This window comes from Apodemus sylvaticus, chromosome 5 (assembly GCF_947179515.1).
Source record: "Apodemus sylvaticus chromosome 5, mApoSyl1.1, whole genome shotgun sequence".
In the NCBI taxonomy this organism is placed as follows: domain Eukaryota; kingdom Metazoa; phylum Chordata; class Mammalia; order Rodentia; family Muridae; genus Apodemus; species Apodemus sylvaticus.
In genome coordinates this window covers 11,232,087-11,257,061 of record NC_067476.1, presented here as the reverse complement: position 1 = coordinate 11,257,061, position 24,975 = coordinate 11,232,087, and the positions used below count along the sequence as shown (strand labels likewise).

General features: G+C 51.9%; 2 protein-coding genes across 4 annotated transcripts; one reads left to right on the top strand and one right to left on the bottom strand.

Moving 5' to 3' along the window:
* Positions 1–958: 958 nt before the first annotated feature.
* On the top strand, positions 959–5,840 carry Uck1 (uridine-cytidine kinase 1). Its single transcript, XM_052182159.1, has 7 exons — positions 959–1,150; positions 1,318–1,477; positions 2,332–2,428; positions 2,563–2,705; positions 2,799–2,893; positions 4,185–4,233; positions 4,648–5,840. The coding sequence occupies exons 1-7, from the start codon at positions 1,025–1,027 to the stop codon at positions 4,827–4,829; spliced, it is 852 nt and encodes a 283-aa protein (XP_052038119.1). The 5' UTR covers positions 959–1,024; the 3' UTR covers positions 4,830–5,840.
* Positions 5,834–24,167, bottom strand: Pomt1 (protein O-mannosyltransferase 1). Of its 3 annotated transcripts, none has more exons than XM_052182156.1 (20): positions 24,029–24,167; positions 23,085–23,236; positions 20,273–20,379; positions 20,089–20,139; positions 19,021–19,167; positions 18,116–18,227; positions 17,593–17,658; positions 17,416–17,509; positions 16,642–16,797; positions 15,367–15,497; positions 14,957–15,052; positions 13,587–13,679; positions 12,549–12,645; positions 10,078–10,170; positions 9,753–9,873; positions 9,301–9,398; positions 8,646–8,759; positions 7,760–7,886; positions 6,936–7,113; positions 5,834–6,569 (listed from the first exon to the last, which is right to left on the bottom strand). In XM_052182156.1, the coding sequence occupies exons 1-20, from the start codon at positions 24,062–24,064 to the stop codon at positions 6,395–6,397; spliced, it is 2,244 nt and encodes a 747-aa protein (XP_052038116.1). In that variant the 5' UTR covers positions 24,065–24,167; the 3' UTR covers positions 5,834–6,394. The 3 variants fall into 3 exon arrangements, with proteins under 3 accessions (XP_052038116.1, XP_052038118.1, XP_052038117.1); XM_052182158.1 differs by having other exon boundaries at positions 23,958–24,034; XM_052182157.1 differs by lacking the exon at positions 24,029–24,167 and adding an exon at positions 23,650–23,875.
* Positions 24,168–24,975: the final 808 nt, after the last annotated feature.

Here is a 24,975-nt window from a genome sequence, read left to right as displayed (position 1 = left end):
AATCACCAGTACCCACCGGTAGCTTTTAACTGTTAGAAAGTGCAGTCCCAGAGGGAACCTCCTCCCTCTTCTGGTCCCTGTGGGAACTCCAAGCATGTGGTACAAAAACACATGCACATAAAACAGCCAAACATATAATTTGAAAAAAAAAAAGTACTGCTCTTTCATAGGACAAGAGTTCAGTTCCCAGCTTTTAAAATGGGCAGCTCACGACCGTCTGTAACTCCGGCTCTGTGGAGATCTGACCTTTCCTAGGCACTTCAGTCCTATGCACAGACCTGTCACACACACACACACACACACACACACACACACACACACACACACACGCACGCACGCACACACACGCACACGCACACGTACACATCAATAAAATCACTATAAATATTTCATTTTTTTAAGAAGCCAGGCATGGTGGTGCATGCTTGTAACCCCCACCCTCAGAAGGTTGAGGCAGGAGAATTGCCACATGTTTGGGGCCAGCTTGGGCTTCAGAGTACCAACCAGACAGCCAGGGCTATGTGGTAAGATTCTGTCTAAAAATCAAAGAGATTTTAACAGATTCTTGGGCTACTTAAGTACTGCACCAGGGAGCGGGAGGTCTTCCTAAGTGTCTCAGGATGACTTGTTCTCATCTTGAGAGGAGCTGGCTTGAGACTGCCAGACAGATACAGAGGTGGACACCTGTGACAAGAGGCACCGATGAGGATGAGCCTAAGCAGGGACGGTCCCAACCCTGTGGGTGGCAGGATCTCGGCTGTGCTAGGGAAAGGGGGGCTGTTCACCGGTGCGTGGGCTGGAGACCTTGGTCTAGTCCAGTACTTGGGTGTGCGGTTCGGCGGGAGGTGGAGCCCCATCCAGGCCCCGCCTCCAGGTAACCGGGTCCTTCCGGACTCACAGGGGCTCATCAGGGACGCAGCCTCGAGTGCCGCGCCTCCTGCGCGCATGCGCTCATGGCCCCGGAAGCGATGTGCCTAGCGTCCGCCCCTACGTCCCGGCGGGAGCGGGCAGAGACGGTGGGTGTATGTCTGCCGCTCCGGAGATGGCTTCGGCGGGAGGCGGCGGCGCCGACAGCGCCGCGCCCGAGGCCGATCGACCCCAGCCGCGGCCGTTCCTCATCGGCGTGAGCGGCGGCACTGCTAGCGGCAAGGTGAGCGCCCTGCGCCCGGGCCTCGCGGAGGGACTGCCAGGCCGCAGGTTGGGGCGCCATTGCCTCCGGCCCAACCGCGGCACCTGTTGCTAGTAGCCAAGGTGCGGCCCCCAAGGGGCTGGCGGGTCACTGCACAAGGCCACTTTGGGCACTGTTTCTGTCCCCAGTCAACAGTGTGTGAGAAGATCATGGAGCTGCTGGGACAGAACGAAGTGGACCGGCGGCAGCGCAAGTTGGTCATCCTGAGCCAGGACTGCTTCTACAAGGTTCTGACGGCCGAGCAGAAGGCCAAGGCTCTGAAGGGACAGTACAATTTTGACCACCCAGGTACATGGAGAATGTCTGCTTGCAGAGGTCGGGGTAGAGGATTAACTGCTGGCATGTGGGCGCTACAGAGATATGTATGGATGTGAACTGCTAGATCAGGGCTGCAGATGTTTGTGGGATGCAGGCTGCCACGGGAGGCCGTCGGGCCAGGAACGTGTATGCAGGATACAAAGTGTCAGACTGAGGCTGCCCAGTGTTAGACACCAGCTGCCAAGGTGGGGATTGAGTGCAGCAGTAATGGGGCTCCATGAAACGTAACCCTCATTTCCCTCGGTTGTGGGCCCACATTAGGTTAGGATTTGCTGAATTCCGTGGGCCTGGAGTGACTCAAGATTTTGGCTAGAGCCACTTAGGAAGGAGGAGCCTTGAGGATTACTTCTGGATGTGTTGAAACCTTTTTGCTGAGGGGTTCTTTGTGCATCTTACTGCCTGCCTGACCTTTGGGTTCCTCAAATTGTCTGTGGGTAGTCAGTCTTGAGGGAGGCCAGTTGTAAAAACAGAGGTTAATCTGGGGCTCAGGCCTTGGGGCTTCCTGGTCTGGAAGGTTCCTGTGTTCCTGAAGGTTTAAGCTTTCCTAGGGACGGGTGAAGGTCGGAGAACGGGACTCTTACCTTTGTTTTCCCAGATCCAGAGGAGCAGAGGCTCAAGTCATCTCTTTCCCCCAGTGTCAGCCAATCAGAAAGCCTTTGTTCCAGTCTCTGGTGGGACAACTTTATCTTTCATCCTGGGGTGTGCTGTGGGGTCCTCAGTACCCCTGGCTCCCTCCCAGTTGTGCTGCCCTTGGGCAGAGGTGGTCTTCCCCTGTCTGCTGCAGCAGAGCAGCTGGGTAGCCCGACCTCCTCCTGTCTTTGTAGATGCTTTTGATAATGATCTGATGCACAAGACCCTGAAAAACATTGTTGAAGGCAGAACTGTCGAGGTCCCCACCTACGATTTTGTGACCCACTCAAGGTAAGCAGGTAGTTCCACACCCAGCCCCGTGGCAGGTCCCATCCCAGTCCGTTTCCGTGGCCTGTCCTCTAGTCAGGCCCCTTGTTACTGATGTGAACCATCAAGCAGGGCCTAGCCTGGCTTCTCCCTGGCAGGTTACCAGAGACCACTGTGGTCTACCCCGCTGACGTGGTTCTGTTCGAGGGCATCTTGGTATTCTACACTCAGGAGATCCGGGACATGTTCCACCTGCGCCTCTTTGTGGACACAGATTCTGATGTCAGGCTGTCTCGAAGAGGTAAGGGCCTCTGGATCCCTGGCTGGGGTTGGGGTTTTCTGGGGGGGGGGGGGTTGTGGAAATAAGGAATAAGCCTTATTCCTGTTACTGCAGTTCTCCGGGATGTGCAGCGGGGAAGGGAACTAGAGCAGATCCTGACTCAGTACACCGCCTTCGTGAAGCCAGCTTTCGAGGAATTCTGCCTGCCGGTATTGCCTTTATGCATTCCAAACCAAAACTGGGTGTCAGCTCTGTCCATCTCTCTCTGTCTGCAGTGTTTGCCTGTGTGTCTCAGGCTAGACCCCAGTGTGCTGTCATGGGCTGTTCCAAGTCTGTTCACTCCTCTGGGATCTAGAAAAACAGGACACATAAGTCCATGTGCTGCCACTGAAAGAGCTGGGACTAAACTGCACACCATTGCCAGACAGTGGCGGCACACGCATCTATCCAGCACTCAGGAGGCAGAGGCAGGAGGATCTCTGAGTTCCAGGACAGCCAGGGCTGTTACATAAGAAAACCCCGTTTCCAACTGCTCTCCACCCCCAAAGTGTGCTACCACACCTGGCTAAACTATTTTTTTTCTGTAATACTTATGCTCTCTGAAGTTTCTGCAAAGTGTAATGTGTGAAGTACAGACTGTTGCAGTGTCTTCCTTGTGGGCCTTTGGTGGTGAAAGGCAGCAAAACCCCAGCCTTGCATCTCAGCGTGCCCTGAGCAGAGGCACCTGCCTCCCGCATCCCTGATCCTTGTGGTACCACTGACCCCCCCCCCCCCCAGCGCTTCCCATCCTGCATTACCCAGCCCCTCCCAAGCTGGTGGGAAGGGGAGTGGGTTTCAGTCCCTCTTCACCCCACCTGATACTGCCACAGTGGAGACCAGCCCAGGACTGCTCTGGCCTTTCTGGAAAGGGTCTCTACTACCTTCAGCAACTTGTCTGCCACAGGGGACAGGCCTCCTTGACCCAAACCATCAGGACCCCTCCTGGGTCCACAGTGTGTCCTCACCTCTGGCTCTGTCCGGTTTGCCAGGTTCCCTCAGCAGCGTCCTTCTCTCTGCTCTCTCTCCTCAGTTGTGTGTGCTGGCGTGTCACTGGCGTAGAACAATTCAGTCCAGGCGCCAGGTAGCATGCATGTCTCCATGCAGTGCAGAACCCGCTAACAGGCCCATGCGTGGCACAGCTCTTGCCTTGTCACACTTACTCCTGTAGGACATTTGCAACTTTAGTCCCAATTTCAGAGGCCAGTGTCCCTGTGGGTGGTGCCACCTACCCTGGGCAGCAATTAAGCTGTTAATCAGGCAAGTACAGTGCAGTGCAGCAGCGACACACAGGTTCAGTCTGGCCTCATCTTCCCCCTCACTGTTCAGACCCCATCTCTCACCTGTCCGAGGCTGTCCCAACCTGCCAGTGCCACCGTCATCCAGCCTTTCGTCCCCTGTCCCTGAGTACCTTAAAATGACCCCGGAGGACTCAGCCTTAGGAGAGCCTTCTGTGTCTTTCAGACTAAGAAGTACGCTGATGTGATCATCCCTCGAGGGGTTGACAATATGGGTAAGAAAACCCCAGCCCCACACCCAACCCAGATGGCAGAGAGTGCTGTCTCCTGCTGGGTTATGGAGGCCGCCCAAGTCTGTGTGCGTGGGGCCTGTCGCTTGTTTATCTGGGACGTGGGTTCATGTGTACTTTCTAAACACAGAGCTGCTGGGCAGGGCCTGTCATGCTGCTGAGATGTGTCTCTGTCAGGCTCAGTCAACGTGCACCTCAGAGCAGCCCAAGCCAGGACGTCCTGCTGCGCCTGTCCAGTTGGCACCTTCTGTCTGCTGAGGCATCAGGCCGGCAGATCAGGACTGCTATGAGGGCTAGTGGCTTTCTTGCACCTTGAGTGTTTTGCAGGGTAGGGGAGGGAAGGGAGGCTGCAGGGGTGGTGGGAGCGAGCCTCTGAGCCTTCCTCATGCCTCATTGCAGTGGCCATCAACCTGATCGTACAACACATCCAGGACATCCTCAATGGGGACCTGTGCAAGCGGCACCGAGGAGGGCCCAATGGGCGCAACCACAAGAGGACCTTCCCCGAGCCGGGAGATCACCCTGGGGTGTTGGCCACTGGCAAGCGCTCGCACCTGGAGTCTAGCAGCAGACCCCATTGAGGACCAGCATCTGTAGGTTCCCCACAGACCCATGATTAAGGGCCTGGGGACAACCACTGACTCCTAAAAGCACAGTCAGGGATTCCTCTCGTGGGATCTAAGGTGGCATCAGGACCAAAGCCTTCCTTGCATGGGAGGGCAGACAGCATTCTGGTGTCCTCTGCTTCTCATTGGAGGCAGCCAAAGGTCTCTGGGTCACTGTCCCAAACAGCATAGTAAGCAAACCCATGGTGTCCGCTTCCTGAGGGATGCAGGACACATGGGGGCATAGAGGAACAGCCCTGGCACTGGCTGGGCTGGTGTTGACAGTGAGCCCAAGGGAAGTGATTCCCGGGATGATGTGCCCGCCGTCCATGTTGCAGAAGTTTGCAGAGGTGTTAGATACCCTTGTTTATTTTGTGGCAGGCTGTGTGTGACCTCTGAACCTCGTTTTACAACCTACCACTAGGCTGTGCTCCAGTTTAAGGAGCCTGAGGCAGGAACCCTAAGGACTGCCCACGTGACTGTTGGGGGCCTGGGTCTTGGGTAGATGGGATTGTGCCATCAGGTCTCTTGTGGCTAAAAGTGTTTCACAATTCTGCAGGAAGCCTTGAACCAAGGGGCTGTCTGTGTACAAGTCATGTGGGTAGAGTTCATGGCTAGCGTGCCAGGGCAGGCTCGCTCCTCCAGCCAGGGAGCCCCGGAGTGCAGAGGTGGTGACTGTGGCTGCCTAAAGCCAGCTGGTCTCCTGCACACTGAACTCACACTCCTGGCTTCACAAATGCTCCCTTCTGTGTTCTCAAGTTTGTCTTCCCTCCCATGGGACGGCTGTTTTTGGAAAAGTGTCCTTTGCTGTTGCCACAAGCCATGGCACGGGACTTGTCACTTCGTGTTAAATACAACTGTGGTTCTCAGGACAGCAGCTGAGCTGTGTTGGGCTCAGGGGCTGGTTTCTGTTAGTGCTGTGCTGGATTTGTTGAACTGAAACCCTTCTTTGGAGGGAAAAATCAATAAATAACAAAAAATTAACAATTTGTCCCTTTTTATTTACATTAAAGGCAAGGAAATGCATGGACGACATCCAGGCCGTGGGAGTTAGGTGGCCATAGTGCAGTCTCTCAGGAGATTTTAGAATCAGATCACTGAGGATTCGGAGGGGATGGCTGACAGCTTTCTGAGCAGGCTTTACAAAGGGCAGCTGTGCACTGCAGGCCTCAGGAAGGACAGGGCTGGGACCCCTGGGTAGGCCCACAGCTTGGGCGAGGCTCCTGCCCATTCCCGGTTCCACTCCACTCCTTCCCTGGCTGGGTGCTCCTCCTGCCTTGGTGGTTCCTATGCTGGCAGCTCAAACTCTGGCTGGGTTGGAGTTTGGCCTCATGGGTTATGCTGTGGCTGGGCACATTCTTTTCTGTGTGAAGAGAAATAAATCACTTCAAACGAGGAATCAGTGGACAGGGCTCTTGAGGAGAAATTGGGATTAATTCCTGGAGTTCCTCCTGGACCATGGTAGCCCTCCCTGCTGTGGGAGATAAACGCATCTTGGAGGTTTTGTTCTGCGAGTTTGTTGTCTTCCGTGGGCTTGTTGTCTAGTACTTTCGGATCAGAATGTCCCAGCTGTCCTTCCAGCGAAGGGCCCGGAGCTCGCCTGGGGAGAGTGGCGTGTCCCCATAGGTTAGCGGGCGTAACATGTTGGACACATGGCACGCAGATGAATACCACGCTACAACCAGGGCACTGAAGACATTCCTCTGCAGCTGGGACCTGTGGGCAGCAGGGCACAGTGAGGTCAGGGCCCCTGGCTTATGCCCCTCAGCATCTCTGCCAGGCCGTCTCCCAGGAATCTACTATCTACCTGCTGACATCTGTGGCCTTACCTCTTCTCCCTGCTTGTGTGCCCCACCCTTACATGCTCACTCACACTCAACCCTTACACTCAACCCTCGTCACTGCTTCTGGCTTTGTCATGACTACCCTCAATGCCAGAGCTGTGTCCCCCACCCTCCATATCAAGGTCCTCTGCGCTAACCAAAAGCTTTCTATCTGCCACATCCCACAAGTCCGGGCAGTGAGCCTCTGCTGTACTAAGCTCTCCCTGGCTCTGGAGCCCTACAGCCATTGGGCCTGCACCTGCACAGATGCTCGCTGGCATGCTGTAGGACGATCGGGAGCAGCAGGATCTGGAAGGTGAGTGCCGGCAAGTAGTGGTAGAGGAAGAGCATCCTCTCCATCAGGAAGAAGGGCAGGTAGTTGAGTGCCCAACCGCCAGTACACAGGGCTCCAGCCAGCACCCAGTGGGACCAGGCATCTGTGGGAGGGTACAGCTCAGAGCAGCACTGAGTGAACACATTCCGAAGTCACCCACATCACCCACTCCCCAGGACTAAGTGGGCCGATCAATGAATGACACTGGTGATTCCTCCTGGGCCTTGACAACCCTTTCTGTAAGGCTCAGGGCTTGGGGTAAGGTCGGGCCCAGCCCTAACTAATGAACTGCTCTAAGGCCAGGTTGTTTTCTGCTGGCAGACCTCAGGCATCTACAAAGATACATTGTACTCAGCCCAGAAAGAAGGGACAGTGTTTCTCAGTGTTTCTGAGATGAACAGAGATTACAGGCGAAGGAAGGTGCCAGACTGCTCCCGGAAGCCTTTGGGGGCTGCTGCTGGGCCTTTCTTTCCAAGTGCTTTCTGTCAGCTGCTCACAATCACTCCCTTAAGCCTCTTGCTGGCTGCGCTGCCACAGCTACCCCAGTGTTTCGGTGCATGTAGGCACCCTGGACCTAAGGCTCTGTCCCCTGCCCTGCTCTTTGCTAAAGTCTCAATGGGATGTAGATCTTAACTGCCACAGGTTTTCAGGGCCCCTCCCTGTAAAAACAGGGGTTCCAGGGCCTTGGGTCCTAGCAAAGTTGGTTGTCGTCTATGCACTGTGCTCCCATCCAGGGAACAGACACTAACCCTCAGGGAGGTCACAGATGCTCCTTCGCCGGCGCAGCAGGTACCATAAGAAGAGAAGGGTGTAGACCACGGTGGCGAGGCTGGCTGAAGTCCAGATCACAATGTTTCCAAGCAGGTGGATCTGAGCCTACAATCACAGGCAGTCAGGGCTGGCGACCTGCCCCTCACTCCAAGCAGGGGGCAATGGCCACTGGGGAAAACAAATGTACTGTGGCAGCGCCCTAAAGCACACCAGCGCATCTGGACCTCGAGAGCCCAATAGCAAGTCTCCATGAACTTGCTCCCAGGGCCACTCTTCCAGACAAGAACTAATGTTCTCCATCCTGTTTGTCAAAACTAAAAGTTAGGAGTCATGGAGATCTGGGGCACGGGGCACGGACCCAGAGTTCTGTGTACACTCTGCCACTCAGATATGCTCACAGCCCGTTCATTTGAAACTCCTAAGCAGCTCAGCCCGGCCTCAGATTTACCACCCCTGTCCACCTACTGAGCTGAGGTCGCAAATGCGTGCCAGGCCTGGCTCGGAATTCCTCTTCTAACAACAAAGCTGTCCACAGGAAGGTCATACCCAGAAAGAGAATGCATGTTCTTACACACAGCTGTGGGGCAGCCCTGGGCCTTGCTCAGTTCTGCTGGGTCTGCATGCTGGAGAGGCCTTAGTGTGGACTTAGTGAGCAGGTACCCAGCACGGCTTCCAGCCTGCTGTGGCTGGAGGCAGCAGACTCAAAGCGCCAGCTCAGTGCCTGGGTGGTCCAGGGAAAATGTACAATGGTCTGACAGGAATGGGGCAGCAGTGGGCTTCCCTCTGCCGGCAGCAGGAGAGGGAGGCCTTGCCCTTTGGTCTTCGACTGCCCAGTGTCCGATGCACGCGCACGTGCTCACTTACACTGGTCCTGGGATGTAGCCAGTAGGCGATGTTGGTGTCCAGCGTGAGCCACTCCAGCGGGGTGGAGCTGTACTGGTGTTCCAAGTCCTCATTCTTCAGCGTCAGCATCTTCCACTGCCACAGAAATAAGCACGCTCAGGCCGCAAAGACGACCACTGCCTCTAGCAGCCACAGTGCCATGGTATCACTAAACTGCTGTCCCTTGTATATCAACCGCCCAGCCCAAGCTCCATCAGCAAATGCTGCAGGTGGGGCCTTGCACGCTGACCTGGGTGGGCTGTTGTCTGACTGCACGAATTCCATCATCTGCCCTGCAGACTGTGACAGGAATTGTGCCGTGGACTTGAGTGTCTGCCTGACTTACCTAGGGCTCTGCTGGTTGAGTGTGGCCCATTCTGACCTGATGGGAGGCCTAAAGACAACCCTGACGTTTTTGCATTGTCACACAGGTAAGCACCTCCTTGGCCCTGACCTACTAGGTACAGGTCCATAGGGCCTGGAGGCAGGAGAGACACTCATTCTGCTGCAGAGTCTCAAGTTCCAGGTTCAAGGACTTTGAACTTCAGAGTTTGCAGCACACCATGCCTTCATGGGCAGAAATCAGCTCCCACCGAGCAAGGACAGTCAGATGGACATGCCTCCCGTCACTCGTCACCTGTAATTCCGAGAACCTGGCCATGAAGCTGAGGTTCCTGCTGATGTCCAGCTGAGTGGGTGAGTGCAGCTCCAGCTCTCTCTCCTTCTGCTCATGGCCTGACAGTGGACAAGGACAGGACACCCTCAGAGAGGCTGGAGAGCTGAGGACGGAAGCTGCCACCAGCCTTTCCCATCAGCCCGGAGGACACCTCACCAAAGCGCATCACCCCACTGGCTCCCACACCCCTGACTCCTCTGCCAAGGCAGGATTAGTGTCCTCTGGGGTGAGGACCTGCTGTTGTCACAGCCTCCTCCACAGGCCCTCAGCACAAACGCCCATGTCTCATGGATCAGAGAAAAGGACTCAGCCAGAGAGACCGGAGGAAACTGGGTCCCCCAAACCGAGTGTTGCCTTGGAGTTTCCTTGAGTGGCACAAGCAGACCCCGTGGCCCGGAGCGCCCCTGACTCACTCCTGCCGTACCGGTGCTCCTCCACATTCCACACCATGCTCTCATGGTAGCCGAGTGACAACTTCTCGCCAACCACCTCCAACTGCCGAAAGCCCCAGTCAGGGAGGGGCACCCCGCTCAGCTGGTAAACCAAGAAAGACAGTGAGCGCGCCAGAGCCCGCTGGCCCCGTGATGTGTCAGCAGATCCCGGCCCCAGCTCTCCCTCGGACTCTCTCCCCCGGCATACGCTATAAAACACAGGGAAACTCTCATCACTTGGCAGCTATATGAGCACAGGCCTGGGTGAGGCCGGGCTTGACCAGCATTACGGGGAGCTCCCCTTTACCTTCAAGATGGCGGACGTGTTCACGTGCACAAAGCGCACTTCTGACAGGATGGTCTTCCAGGTATCCCGGTTGGACTCTCTGTTTACAATGTCCTACAGAAACAGGACCTGTCAGCCTGGGCAGCTGACAGTGGAGCGCTTGCCTAGCATTTGTGAGTCCCCTGGGTTCCATCCCCAGTACCACAAACCAGTATAAGCCTAAATATGTCTAGTCAGTTACACATCCCCCTGCAGATTGTATGTGTTAAAAAGCAACCTAAAGATCAGACACCCATGGCTTCTCGGCCTTTTGCCTAAGGTGAGTGACGAGTAGTCACACAGCTATAAAATCTATTTTATCCGGGCTAAGCTGATAAGTCCTCAAGCAAAGGAAACACAAGATGCTAGCCCTTGGCCTTGGTGCTACAGACACTTCATTACCCCATACGCCCTCACAACTCAGAGCTGCGGTTAGCCACAGGGTACTGCCCCTTTCTGAGGCTGCAGGAAAGGCACTTCCCACAGGGACTCAAAAGCCACCCATTCAGTCACAAGAGGACACAGGACTCTAGCCAAAACAGGATGTTTCCTAGACAAGACAACCTGGGCCAGGCAGCCACTCCTGAGGCCTGCTCCCCTTTCTGGAAGCACTATCTGACGGGCAGTAAGTGGTACTCAAAGGGCTGCCAGGAAGGGGGCAGGGGCAGGAATCAGCAACGGAGCCATTAGTAGCAAGCTGGCAGGGAGGTCAGTGAGACCCAGTGCCATTCCTCTGGAGACAGCTTCCCAAGAGAAGGGGTGCAGGCCTTTCATCAGTCAGGCCCACTCAGGAGAGACTAGGCGGCAGAATGGAAATGGTCATGGTGTGTGCAGGTAAAGATGGGTCAGACATGCCAAAGAAAGCAGTCCACACAGATAGACCTGTGCTGAGGGAGCCAGCACGGGCACCCCAGCACACTGGCATGATGCTACCTAGGTAGGGGGTGGAGAGCTTCTGGGCAGCTTGGCAGGAATTTGACTTTGGGCCAGAACAAGGAAATAGGCTCAGGCCAGAATTGACTAAGGCCTAGAACAAAGAAATGGGCTCCAGGCAAGAATTTGACTTTGGGCTAGGATAGGGAAGTAGGCTCAGATATCTTGGTCATCCAGATAAGCCCTTAGAGACAGAGTTTGTTATAAGACTTTGTTTATTGTCTTGCTTATTCCTTGACTATTTGTGTTTATTGTCTTGTTTGTTCCATTTTTTTTGTTTTTGTTTTTGTTTTTCGAGACAGGGTTTCTCTGTGTAGCCCTGGCTATCCTGGAACTCACTCTGTAGACCAGGCTGGCCTTGAACTCAGAAATCCGCCTGCCTCCCAAGTGCTGGGACTACAGGCGTGCGCCACCACTGCCCGGCTTCCATTTTTTTTTAAAAAGATTTATTTCATGTATGTGAGTACACTGTAGCTGTCTTCAGACACACCAGAAGAGGGCATTGGATCCCATTACAGATGGTTGTGAGCCACCATGTGGTTGCTGGGATTTGAACTTAGGACCTCTGGAAGAGCAGCCAGTGCTCTTAACCACTGAGCCAACTCTCCAGCCCCCATCTTGCTTGTTCCTTAACCTAGAACTGACCTTATTACTTGCATGTAATTAAAGCAGATTGGTTAAAAATAAACCTGCCTCAGCCTCAGAGCTGGCTGGGGTTATGATACAGTGTTGTCTTTTTTTTTTTTTTTTTTTTTTTTTTTTTTTTGGTTTTTTTGATTTGGTTTTTTTTGAGACTGGGTTTCTCTGTGTAGCCCTGGCTGTCCTGGAACTCACTCTGTAGACCAGGCTGGCCTCTTTTTTCTTTTTAATCCTCACTCGGGCCCTGGAGCATACTGACTGAGTGAGCTGGCTTGGTCAGTAGGGAGGTCCAAAATTGGAGGGAAACTGAGTAAGGGCTGCTGCAGCCAATCAGAAGCTAGGCCAGTATGACCTCTCCTTGAAAATGACCCCAGGCCTGCAGCTGTTTAGTAGTCCTCTGTTCCAGAGACTAGAGTCAGCAAGGAGAGCATGTAACTGTCACCAGAAGGGTACTGCAGCAGTGAAACTGCCCTCTGGGGGCTAAGCCCCTCACCAGGAAACTGCTTGTGCTCCAATTAGCTATGGGAGGCTTACCCTGGGGCACAGGAGTGGCAGAAGGCAGCCTAGTCTGAGGTGGGAGGCTGTCTTACTCAGCTTTTTTTTTTTTTTTTTTTTTTTTTTTTTTTGGTTTTTTGGATTTGTTTTTTTTTCGAGACAGGGTTTCTCTGTATAGCCCTGGCTGTCCTCAAACTCAGAAATCCATCCGCCTCTGCCTTCTTGGAGGCATGCGCCACCAAGGCCTGGCTCAGACTTGCTTTGTCAATGGAAGTTTCTTATCGAAGTTTACATTTGAACCCATTATCTAAGGTGCTGAGGTAGAAAGCAGGCGTCCCCACGGTCAGCCATGAGCCCCGCTGCACCCAGCCCAGCACGGAGCTCACCAGTTTCCAGAGGTTCTGGGCAGGCATGGAGATGTTATAGTCAATGTAGCAGGAGACTTCTTGAGAATGGGGGCTCAGTGGGGCTGCGACATCGTGCCTGGAAGAGCAGAGCAGAGCTGTTCCTGAGTGTCACAAGGGGAAACGGTGCCTTTGAAACAAAGCCTGTCCTGCCAGCTCAGGCCGGGAGCTGGCTGCAAAGGCAGCTCCACAGAGGCCACAGAGCTGGTGTGGGGGCCACTCCAAGGGAGGCTTTAAAGGTCAGCCTAGAGTCTCTGAGAACAAAGACTCGACTGAGGGACTGCCCAGATCCAACCCTCTTGGTGTGTCTGTGAGGGAGTGTCTTAATTGTGTGTATCCAGAATTGGTGTCCAACAATTGGATGGTGTCACTCACTCACTTTTTGGACAGGTGAGCAATCTCTGAGAAAACAATGTCTGTCACAGGGCCTGGAAGTTTGAGTCTAAGAACTGGCCCAGCATAACACTGGCCCGTGGAACTCAGAAAAGCAGTCTAGTATTGCTGCCCCCGGGAGCAGCAGCTCACACTGGGAGAGCAGGCGGCCTACACTGTGTGGGTCAACACAAGCAGCCCGTCACTCCAGGCTGCTCAGGCAGGACTCACTTCATCTCAGGATGCACCTGGTCCCTGAGGAGGCGCAGTGGCGAGCAGGGGATGACGGACTGCCAGAGACAGTGTCAGAATAAGAACCATCGGATGGACAGTTCCTAGGCAGGGTTTCTGCTAAGGTGACCTCAGGATATCCCAGCAGCCAAGTGAGTGGGGCAGCCCTGAGGTGCTGTGCTGCTTACTTCAGGTCTACCAGGGAGGCCAAGTGATGGAGTGACATTAGTCAGGGTCACTAGGAGCCTCCAGAGAGCTGAGGGAGTCACTAGAGAGAGGGCTGTGGGCAAAGAAGCCATGAAGCCCACTGTGATTCTTTCTCAAGGGCCCGATGCGGCTTTGGGAGTGAGGTGGAGGTGGAGGTTAAGATGACGGAGTGAAGGAGACCCTGACAGAACCAGCACTGGGGGCACTCACGTGTTAAGGAGGCGGGTGGTCATGCCGTGAACGAGCTGTACAATGTCTCCATGCCTTACAGGCCTGGGAGGGTTGTTTATCACCAGCTGGTGTCTAGGAAGACAGTGCTGTCAGGGAGACGCTCAGCCCCCTTACATAAGCTCTCTGGATGCTGAGACTCTGAGGTCTCCCAGCAGACACTTGGGAGTGAGCATCCCCAGAGTGGTTTTCTATTGTATCACAGCAATTGTGTTTCATTTAACGATTCTCAACCTAAAGTCACTCTCTTAACTGCTAAGAATGACGCCATCTGCCACTGTCATACTTGTCTATGAAAACTACACTAACTGCACCCCCATATCTTCATGTTGACACCATACTCTTTTTCATATGTCAAAAAAATAAAAAATAAATAAAAATAAAGGGCCTATCTGGGTGAGGTGGGGCACACCTGCAATTCCAGTGCTTGGAAGGTTCAGGCAAGAGGACAGAGAGTTTGAGGCAAGGCTTGGCTATAAAAACAAAACAGGAAAAAGAAAGATAAAAAAAATGAAATCAGGGCTGGGCATGGTGGTGCACTTGAGAGGCAGAGGCAGGCGGATTTCTGAGTTCCAGAACAGCCAGGACTACACAGAGAAACCCTGTCTCGAAAAAAAATCAAAAAACAAAACAAAAAAACCCAAAAAACAAAAAACCGTAACCAAGGCTGGAAAGATGGCTCAGAGGTTAAGAGCACTGACCACTCACTCTGCCAGAGGTCCTGAGTTCACTTCCCAGCAACCACGTGGTGGCTCACAACCATCTGTAATGGGATCCGATGCCCTCTTCTGATGTGACTGAAGACGGCAACAGTGTACTCACACACATGAAAATAAGTAAATCAGGCTGGGCGATGGTGGCGTACGCCTGTAATCCCAGCACTTGGGAGGCAGAGGCAGGTGGATTTCAGAGTTCGAGGCCAGCCTGGTCTACAGAGTGAGTTCCAGGATAGCCAGGGCTACACAGAGAAACCCTGTCTCCAAAAACAAACAAACAAACAAACAAACAAACAAAAAACCAAAAAAAAAAAAAAGTAACTCTTTAAAAAAAAAGAACTTATTGACAGGCAGACTCCTTAGGGCTGCACACAGGATGAGCACAGGGAAGCCTCCACACTAGGTCCTCTTGAGGGGAGCAGACACAATTCCTGTCACAATTCCTAACAGAAACTAAGGCAGGTCACTGAGGAGCTGGCCCCGGCCCTGGCCTCAAATTAATAGCTCGCAGCAGATCCTCCAGCTCCGGGGAAAGAGGTCTCTGGCCAGGAAGCACTCATGAAAAGAAGGCCTAGGACTCAGCAGAATGACCTGTCAGTCCCGATGGACAGTGAGCTCTGATGAGACCACACTCACCGCCCAGGGTCCTTGATGATCCACCAGTTATTGATGTCTTTGAAGGGGTAACAGGTCACCTGCTGCTGGTGGGAGCTGCCACGGCCATTCTCATATCTGCGTGAGATGCCAACAAAGAAGACACCTGAAGTGGGCTGCCCTCCAGTGGCCTCCAGTGCAGAGAGCACCCAGTAGGACATTTTACTCAACAATGCAGGGGCTAGAGAACATGTTAAAAACAGGCAGAGTTGCTCGAGGCACTGCAGGAGGCGTGGCTGGCCTTCCTGGGGTTTTACACTGGACACGGAAGGCCTGGGCCTGAGCCCTGCTGCCTTTGTCTTTAAACTTGCTCACGGGAAATGACAGCTCTTAGCAAACTGGGAGAAAGCAAAACATTTGTGATTGCAAATTAAAATGGTCACTTTCCTTACATCATGGGATAGGTGTTCTTGTGTGAATGAAGCCAGCAGGGCAAGGGTTTGCCAGAGACGCTCTTCAGAGTGACCTGGGAACCAAAGGCCACCTCCAGGGGCTGGCCTTGGGTGATGCGGGCTAGCCCTCCCTAAGACAAAGAGGAAAGGTCTTAGATAAGCTCAAGAGACCAACCATCCTACCCCACAGATCCAAATAGAGAAAGAGGAGTCAGGCTTAGTGGCCGCTGTCTTTCCCATGGAGCTGTCTCATAGGACCAAGGCCAACAATCCTACTGAGAGTCGGGGTGGGAGCAGAGGCGATCAGATAATTAGTTGTAAGTAACTCTCATCGACTTGGGTCCTACTGAACTACAATCATAAGTGGGTGTGCGCTCCTGGTCAGGCATTCAGGTCACCTTCCCACCACACAATCCTTATATGACTATCTGTGCTGTGAGAGAGGCAAAGGACTGTCTATGAGATGAGGAGATGCGACCAGGGTACAGCATCGTGCAGATGTGACCATCAGCAGAGCCAGCATGCAGGAGCAGGCCACTCAAGGCCACACCCCTCACCACCACACCTGCTACATTTTGTGGGTCAGTACTCTTTTATTTGAAATGTTGAACCACAAATGTTCCAATTTGGGGGAATTTGGGGGTCCACCCACAATCTGAAAGTCCAAAGTGCAAACCACTCTAATCTGAAGCTGTCGTGAGGGCCCTGCAAGCACTCAAAAGTTCTGAAGAGCTCAACTTGTTGGCTGCAGCCTTCCATGTTAGGATGCTCAGCTGCATATGCCTGTGCGAGCTCGTGTAATGTCACGAGGCTTGAGGCTGTCTCATGAGGTGTGTAACTGCAAGTCAGGCTACGAGAGCAGCTTCTCTTACTCCCACACAATCGATATTTCACAGTTCCTTAAAAATACCAACATGGGCTGGTTGATGGCAGCAGCTCATGATTTTAATCCCAAACTGAGGAGGTAGAGGCAGGCAGATCTCTGAGTTCATGGCCAGCCTGATCTATAGCTTGAGTTTCAGGATAGCCAGGGCTACACTGAGAAACTGTTCCTTGAAAAACAAACAAACCTGAAAATGAAACTTGGCACTCACCTGACACTGTATTTATCTATTTATCTACCTGTTATCTACTCATTTGGTTATTTAAGACAAAGCCTCGGTATGGAGCCCTACCGGGCCCTGCCCCACCTCGTCCTCCATAGGGCTACAGAGCTGACAGACAGAAATAAATGCGGAGCCTGTGACTACCTTTGTTCCGTGTCACGTGCCTTACCTCCAGGCTGGCCTGGAAGGCGCTGGACATGATCTGGTCATGGGGCCCAGAGCGGTAGAGCAGCGTCAGGTGGACATAGAAGAAGAGTAAGTACAGGAAGACGGGGATGATCAGCAGGGCCACGGTCCTGGCGAGCAAGTGCCCGAGCACGCGCATCTGCCGGGGTAAGAGGATAGGCGTTTCCCTCTGCAGAGCAGCGTGGCCATTCCCAGGTACTGCATGGAGGCTTGGGCAAAGCCACTGAGAAGCCCTGTCTCCCATGGAGAAGTCGCTGGAGGCTCACAGGTGAGTCTTCCCACTCCCACATGCTCCCGAGCCTGGAGGAGCCTCTTGTTTTAATTTTTAATTTTATTATTTATGTTATGTATGTGAGTTCACTGTCAGTTCTTCAGCCACACGAGAAGAGGGCTTCGGATCCCATTACAGATGGTTGTGAGCCTCCGTGTGGTTGCTGGGAATTGAACTCATGACCTCTCCAGCCCTGAGGATCCACTTTTTTTTTTTTTTTTTGTTTTTTTGTTTTTTTGGATTTGGTTTTTTCGAGACAGGGTTTCTCTGTGTAGCCCTGGCTGTCCTGGAACTCACTCTGTAGACCAGGTTGGCCTCGAATTCAGAAATCCACCTGCCTCTGCCTCCCAGAATGCTGGGATTACAGGCATGCGCCACTAGTGCCCCGGTGAGGAGCCACTTCTTTAAGCCAACCTCTCCCTAGGACAGCTTGACAACCCCATCCCCAAATACCGAAGACCCCAAGGCCCTGACACGACCACCTACATTGGACAAGGCCTGGTCTCCGATCAGGCCCCAGGCATGGACAGCGGCAACGCTGAGCACGAGCAGGTAAGTGAACATCCCCATGTATTTGATCCTGAGAAAGACAGTGAAAGAAGGTCACAAGACAGACGAGCCCACAGACAGCGGGAACTATCCAAGTCAGGGGCTCTAACTCACCCAACTGCACAGGAACAAGAGACCCCGGTCAGCAGTAGCCACAGCCACCAGTGCACTGAGAAAGGGCTGGACAAAACAGGACAGAACAGAAGAACAAGGAAGCAGTCACAGGACTCATCCCATAGGTGGGGCACGCCAGCTTGTCTGAGCAGTCTCTACGTGGGCCAGTCCTACTGGGTACCAGCCACAATAAAAAGAAGCCCGCCTCCCTGTTTGGGTATCAGAAGAACTTTACTTTTTGTCAGGGAAACAAATTTCCTGTGGGTTAAAGTTAAAAGGATATGTTTACAAAACCATGGGGTAAGGGCCAACCTCAAGGATTAAGTAAGCAAAAGGTGTTCTGTGAGCAACTCGTCAAGATAAAGGATAGTTAAAGCTACCCAGAGCTAGGTGCAGGTACACGGGAAACCCCAGCACTCTGCTGGCATGGCTGTCAGCTAGGGCTCCCCAGTCAGACCTGACTGACAAATGAAGGAAACAGTCTAGAACCGTTTGTCTCCTTAGTGTGTCTCGCTTTCCATACCTGCGCATCTGGGCGTTGAAGAACTTCAGATAGGACAACACAGCCAGCAGGTTAAAAAATATCAGTATGGACTCCAACAGCATGAGCCGGGACTGCGTGATCAGGGCATTCTCTGTCACAGACAAACCACTGTCAGCACTGAGCAGCCCAGGCTGCTGTGATACAGAACCAGTCACAGGAGGTGCACACAGCCATGTGTGTCTTTAGACTGCAGAGGGCATCCTCTGAGGATGCCAGTCTCTGTGTGTACAAAGACGGGTCTTTGAATAAAACCTTCCAGCTGGGCAGTGGTGGCGCACGCCTTTAATCTCAGCACTTGGGAGGCAGAGGCAGGCAGATTTCTGAGTTTGAGGCCAGCCTGGTCTACAGAGTGAGTTCCAGGACTGCCAGGGCTACACAGAGAAACCCTGTCTCAAAAAAACCCCAAAACCTTACACATATCCTGCTCCATATTTTAAGGTATTATAGATTACATAAAATCCCTAATATAAGGTAAATGGCACATAGTTACTTATTGTCTTGTTAAGGGAACAACTTATTTTATGCATATGCATTATGCTGATGTGTGTGTGCGTGCGCACACGCGCGCAAGTATGCCATGGTGTCGATGTGCCCTCAAGCACCATCTGGCAGTCCCCACCTTTACAATGCCACCATGGCCACACTTCCACTTCCAAAAAGTGTCTGACCTCACAGTCCACTAATCCTCCACCAACCCAGAGTGGGGCACATCTGGAATCTGGATGAAGCAGATGTGTTCACTAGGGCAGCACGCACACTGGGGCAGCACACACACTACCACCAGGCACTACTCTCCAAGCCTCATGTTGAAACGCCACAAAGTGCTTGGTTTTCGCTCCCTGTACTCTGGCATAGGCAGGTGGGCAGCCAGCGACAAGACTTACCAATGAGCATCAACAGGGCCGCTCCCATGGCAGTCCAGTGGGAAAAGCGCAGCTCCAACACTATCTGGTAGGCCATGGGAACTGACAGGGCCCCGGCAAGCGCTGGCAGCAGACGTAAGGACCATACAGGCACATTGCTACTGTATTCTGGGAAGGAATCGCAGGGCAGAGCTGAGAGCTACTGACACTGCAGCTCACAGACTTGCAAATGCAACTTTATAAAACTGAGAGGCACGTGAGCTACTGAGGGTGTAAACTTGGGGTAAAGTCTTTAAAATGAGCTTTGGTATTTGTGTGGGTGGTTTTTAAGAGACCACTGGGTATGGTAAAGCACACCTTAAATCCCTGCACTTGTGAGGCAGAGGCAGGATGATCTTGAGTTCAAGGCCAGCCTGGCTTACATTGTGAGTTCCAAGCCAGCCAAAACTTCATAGTGAGACCCTGTCTAGGGTGTCAAACTCCTGTGTTCAGATGATCCTCCTGCCTCAGCCTCTCTGGGTAGTAAACACCAGCTTTGCAGTCAAGGCAAGCTCTTACCAAACACAGCTATGATGAAGGATTCTGAAATTAATGCTGGTTTAGCATATGTACCCCAAGTAACTCTAAAACATAGCCACAGAGTTGTACGTATAAGAGACAATGGCTGCCCAACACCACAGGACACAGGAATAAACGAGCCAGAGATAACATAATTACTGTCACAAAGCACTGAAAACTTTAATGTGACTTTTCTTTCTTTTTAAGTTTTATTTATATACATGGGCTTTCTGTCTGCATAGATGACTGTATATGCCTGGCCAAAAGAAAGCGGCAAACGCCCTGGAACTGGAGTTACAGATGATTGTGCCATCATGTGTGTGCTGGGAATCAAATCCTGGGCCTCTGGAAAAACAGCCAGTATTCTTAACTGCTGAGCCATCTCTCCAGCCCCTTTAACCAGATGTTCACTTGTACCCAAATAACCAGTTGTATCCTGGTTCAAATCAGTAAAAGATTAAGTGTTAGGTCTTGTGATGTATGTATCTATTCTTTCATGTGTAGATTTATAAGGAGAGTTAAAATCCTTACCTGCTCCAATTCGGTTCCACAGAAAGTTTCCATCGAATCCCCCTAACCAACCTAAAACAAAAAATTTGGAACATGGACCAAACAAGGTGAGAAACAAGTCATGATTTGCACCCTTGAGAAATTGTATTTGATCAGTTTACTATATTCCAGGGCCTCAAAGGCCCCAACTGGTTCTCTTACCTACCTCCCAAGGCCAGCAGCATGTGGCCAAATGGTGGTCCACTGTCATCCAGGAAGAAGATGCGCTTCATGTAAAAGGAAATGTACTGCCCATAATATACTTCATCGAAACTAGACACAAACACAAAAAACCCACCTTTATATCCAACTAGAAAACTGAACTTAAAGCTTTCAAAAATGTCAGCTGGGTGGTATTGGCACATGCCTTTAATCCTAGCACTTGGGTGGCAGAGGTAGGCAGATTTCTGAGTTCGAGGCCAGCCTGGTCTACAGAGTGAGTTCCAGGACAGCCAGGGCTATACAGAGAAACCCCCTCTCAATAAAAAACAACAACAACAAAAAAAAAACAAAAAAAAAAAAACAAAAAGTATTTTTTTTGTGTATGGGTATTTTGCCTGTATGTCTGTATATCATATCTGTGCAGTGTCCACTGAGGGCAGAAGAGTAGATCAAATCCTCTGGAACTAGAGTTGGTGGCAGTTCTAAGCCCCAAGTAGATGCTGGGAACTGAACCCAGGTCCTCTGTAAGAGCTGCCAGTCCTGAGCTGTCTCCAGCCCCCTAGAAATCTTGATTGTAAACACAGGCAGGACAATGAAACCTCATGTTCCCAGCTGACTTCAGGTGTGTGAAGAGTCAGGGTCAGAGCCTTTGTCCAACTGTATTCTGTCCCCAGATGCTAAGACATGAACAGCATTATTTAAACTGTAGGAGCATGGTGGAAAATTCGCCAAGCCCAGTGAGCACACATGCCTGTGTACAGCCTATTGCTTTCTCTAGTTTTTTCTCCCCTGCATGTGTATATGATATACATACAGGCAGTTACGTGTATGCATGTTCATGTGTGCGTGCGCACACACAAGTATGTAGAGACTCAAGGTTGACATCCACTGACTTCCTTGGTCACTCCATTTTATCTACTGAGACACTCATTCAGTCTGAAGCTTGTCAGTGGGCTAGCCTGGCTAACTAGCTTGCTCCACAGACTCCCTGGCTGAGGCTGCCGCACACTGGGATGACAGCTGGATCACACTGCCCACATGGTGTGTGAGGGCCTGTTAGGATCTGAACCCTGGTCCTTACACTTGTAAAGCAAGTGCTTTACCCACTGAGCCACTTCCCCAGCCCTCCCCACAGCTTTTGACTTAGGTATGTGTAGGCCATGCCCCTGCCCATGAGCCTTGAGGCTAATCCCATCTCATAATCTCACAGGCCACTAGCACCTTTCTACAGCTGCAGACTGGAGTGGAACTAAAGCGCTAATAGAAAGGGTGGCAAACAGGGGAGGAAGAGCAGCACTGAAGCTTCTTCAGATAACGAGAGCCCTCAGGTCTTAGGTGTGACATTGCTTCCATGGTTCTGTGTTCTTTGTTGTAAAGAATCCTCATCTTGGAGCTGGAGAGATGTAAGTCATGTGCTGCTTTTATAGAGGACCGGGTTCTGATTCCAGAACTCAGACAGATCTCAAAGACTTGGATCTTCACCTCCAGAGGATCTGACATCCTCTTCTGAGTCTGAAGGCGCATGTGCACATGGATGGACAGACACACATATACTCTTAAATAATTCTCATCTTTCAGAAGTATATAGTTAATTAGTCATAAGTGAAATATGTCTAGGATCTACTTCAAATTAATCTACCCTAAGGGGGCTGCTGAGGTCATCATTCTACCAATGTATATATTTGACACCTATTACAAAGTAAAAGAGAATGCCTGTGTTAGTTAATATATACCCTCTCAATAACTAATGAATTTATCAAACCTCCACCTTTCAACTGGATAAGGAAAAGTGAGGCTGGAAACTGACAGACCAAAACTTTCTTACTACAGTCTTACAGGGCAAGCCCTAAAATGTATGTACGCCAGGGCTTGTTCTGGGGGGCAAATGTGTTCTACACCCACACTGCTTGGGATGACTATTTCTAGTTGTCACCTTGACTACATCTGGAATGATCTACAATCCAGGAGTTGAGTGTACATCTGTGAGAGATTTTTTGCTTGGTTAAGGTGGGTGAATCCACTTCTAGTCTGGAAGGGTGGAAAGACACATGCGTTTAATCCAGATCTTGAGGTGGGAAGATACACCTTTAATTTGGGCCACACCTTCTGCTGAAAATCTATATAGACACAGAAGTCGGAAGTTTTCATTGGAGCCTGCTTGCTCTCACCTTGCTAGCAAGTCCATTACTTCACTGGTACTAGAGCCTACTTCTTTGGGAATCCAGAGTCTGCTGAAGACCAGCTGAGACACCCAGCCTTGTGGACTGAGCGACTATGAGACACCCAGCCTTGTGGACTAAGCGACTACTGGACTCCCGGGACTTCCCGTTCACAGTCAGCCATTGTTGGGTCAGCTGGACTGCAGTCAGTAAGTCGTTCCAATAAATCATATGCATATTATATATATATATATATATTTTTTTTTTTTTTTTGGTTTTTTTTGGATTTGGTTTTTTCTCGAGACAGGGTTTCTCTGTGTGGTCCGGTCCTGGCTGTCCTGGAACTCACTCTGTAGACCAGGCTGGCCTCGAACTCAGAAATCCGCCTGCCTCTGCCTCCCAGAGTACTGGGATTACAGGCGTGCGCCACCACCGCCCGGCTATATATATATTTAATATATACATACACATATACACATAGACCGTTATTCTTCAATTGTTACTCTAGAGAACCGGAGCAATACACTGGTAAAACATCCATTACCATGAGGCCCAGAAGCCCAGCACGTCTCTCCTTTGCACTCTATAGAAAGGAGATTCACGTCACTAATTACAATGCCTCTTGGATCATTTACCCTCCTCCCCATCTCTACTTACACCACAGCCCGAGGGTAGGAGAGTTGCCAGAGTCGGGTAAGTAGTCCCAGGCCAGTGAGAGCCACCAAGTTCAAATTGATGTCAACAGTCACCACTAGAGGCCGTTTCAAAAATCTTAACATTTTGCAGAAAAGCAAGCTCGGGAGGCCAGCCTAGAAAAGAGGGGGAAGAACTACCATTAAAAGTAAACAGACAGCAGAGCCAATCGGGGCTACAGGATCCTAAAGGCACCTGACACCGCGATGAATTACAGCAGAGTGGGTTGGGTTAATAGAGCTAGGGCTCCTTCTATAACATTATCTGTTGAAGAATTACAGCTGTGTTCAAGCACAGGGTACACATACAGACATTTGAGGGGTGAATTCAGGAATCTCAGAACTGGATGCTCACTTCTTTAATTTTAATTTTTTTTTTTTTCGAGACAGGGTTTCTCTGTGTAGCCCTGGCTGTCCCGGAACTCCCTCTGTAGACCAGGCTGGCCTCCAACTCAGAAATCCTCCTGCCTCTGCTTCCCAAGTGCTGGGATTAAAGGCGTGCGCCACCACCGCCCAGCTTGGATACTCACTTCTACAAGTCATTCCGTAAACACCTGCTGGGCCCTTGCTATGAACAAGGCTGCTAATGAATGATGTGGCCTCTCAAGTCCCTTCCCAGTGTGGTTGGAAACCAAAATCCTGGGGAGCTCTGGTCACTGTCATTGCCCAGTGGCCTGGATGGACTTTACCGTCCTCTCCTGGAGGGGACGCATTCCTCTCCTCCTAGAGTTGCTTGAGCCCCGAGCCCGTTCTTTCTCTACAGTTCTGCCCACCCCGGCTCTTATCGGAGGCCACCCTGGAACCGCCTTGCTCCGCTAGGATCATTACATCCACCAACCCTTTTGCGCCGCCCCCAGGCCGGATCTCAGACCCCAGCAGGGCTCTCAAATCTGGCACTACAAAACCTACGAGCATTTCTTCGAGTCCCGCAGAGGGACTCCCCATGTGGAGCCAGGCCTGCGAACCGCCAGGCAGGTTCGGCCGTTGGGGGCGAGGCCGCTCGATTACTCTGCAGCATCCACGGATCAACGCTCAGCTAGTTATGCCTGCGCGGCCTATAGACACTGCGGCGCGCGTGCGCAGCGGGAGCGCGAGGTAGCGGCGGGCATGCGCAGCAGGAGCGCGAGGTAGCGGTGCGCATGCGCGGCGAGCTCAACTGTCTTCAGCGTTGGATACACTGACTGTCCTAGCCTTACCCTTCTTTAATAAAGCACAGTGGGTTTCCACAAGCTGTTTCCGAGCTGTGCTCGGAGCTCTCCGTTTTTGACCTCGCGAATACTTCAGCGGTTTCGTTTCGCAGCGCGCTGGCTGAAGAAGGGTAAGCGCTTTGCAGCCTCGGATGCGCTATACTGCCTGGAGCAGAGGAAGTGGTGGTTCGCTTTTTCTCAACTTTTCCCACACTAGTCTGTCTCCCCTCCTCCCCAAGGTCTTCAGACTCACTATGTAGAGGGGGATGGCTTTGAACTTATGATTCTACTGCCTCTGCCTCCCCAGGGCAGGGATTACAATTAAGCATTTTTAGGTGGATTCTCATGCTTAGGTGGCAAGCCCAGCCCATACCGACTGAACTATCTCCCCAGATCTCTATTCAGGCTTGTTTTTGCCAAAATTCATTTTTTACGCGTTAGCTTAGCATTGGATGGCATCCGGTTTAAGACTGTAGCAAAGGGGCTGAGCGATCGTTCAGTGGTTAAGAGCACCACCGGTTGCTCTTAAAGAGGACCTTGATTCGATATCCAGCACCCACGTGACAGCTCAGAATCCTCTGGAACAGCAGTTGAGAGGATCTGGCACCAGGCAGTCAAGTGGTATGCAGACACACATAAAAGGAGTTAGATAAGAATGCACGGAATTGT

Bases quoted from the DNA above. Each gene is read 5' to 3' on its own strand.
- Uck1 (XM_052182159.1), top strand. From the start codon at position 1,025: ATGTCTGCCGCTCCGGAGATGGCTTCGGCGGGAGGCGGCGGCGCCGAC. The intron at 1,151-1,317 runs GTGAGCGCCCTG...TTCTGTCCCCAG, and splicing joins GCGGCACTGCTAGCGGCAAG to TCAACAGTGTGTGAGAAGAT. The intron at 4,234-4,647 runs GTAAGAAAACCC...GCCTCATTGCAG, and splicing joins TCGAGGGGTTGACAATATGG to TGGCCATCAACCTGATCGTA.
- Pomt1 (XM_052182156.1), bottom strand. From the start codon at position 24,064: ATGGGGAGTCCCTCTGCGGGACTCGAAGAAATGCTC. The intron at 19,168-20,088 runs GTAAGGATTTTA...ATTCCTTCCCAG, and splicing joins GTGGAACCGAATTGGAGCAG to AATACAGTAGCAATGTGCCT. The intron at 18,228-19,020 runs GTAAGTCTTGTC...TGTCTGTGACAG, and splicing joins GGCCCTGTTGATGCTCATTG to AGAATGCCCTGATCACGCAG.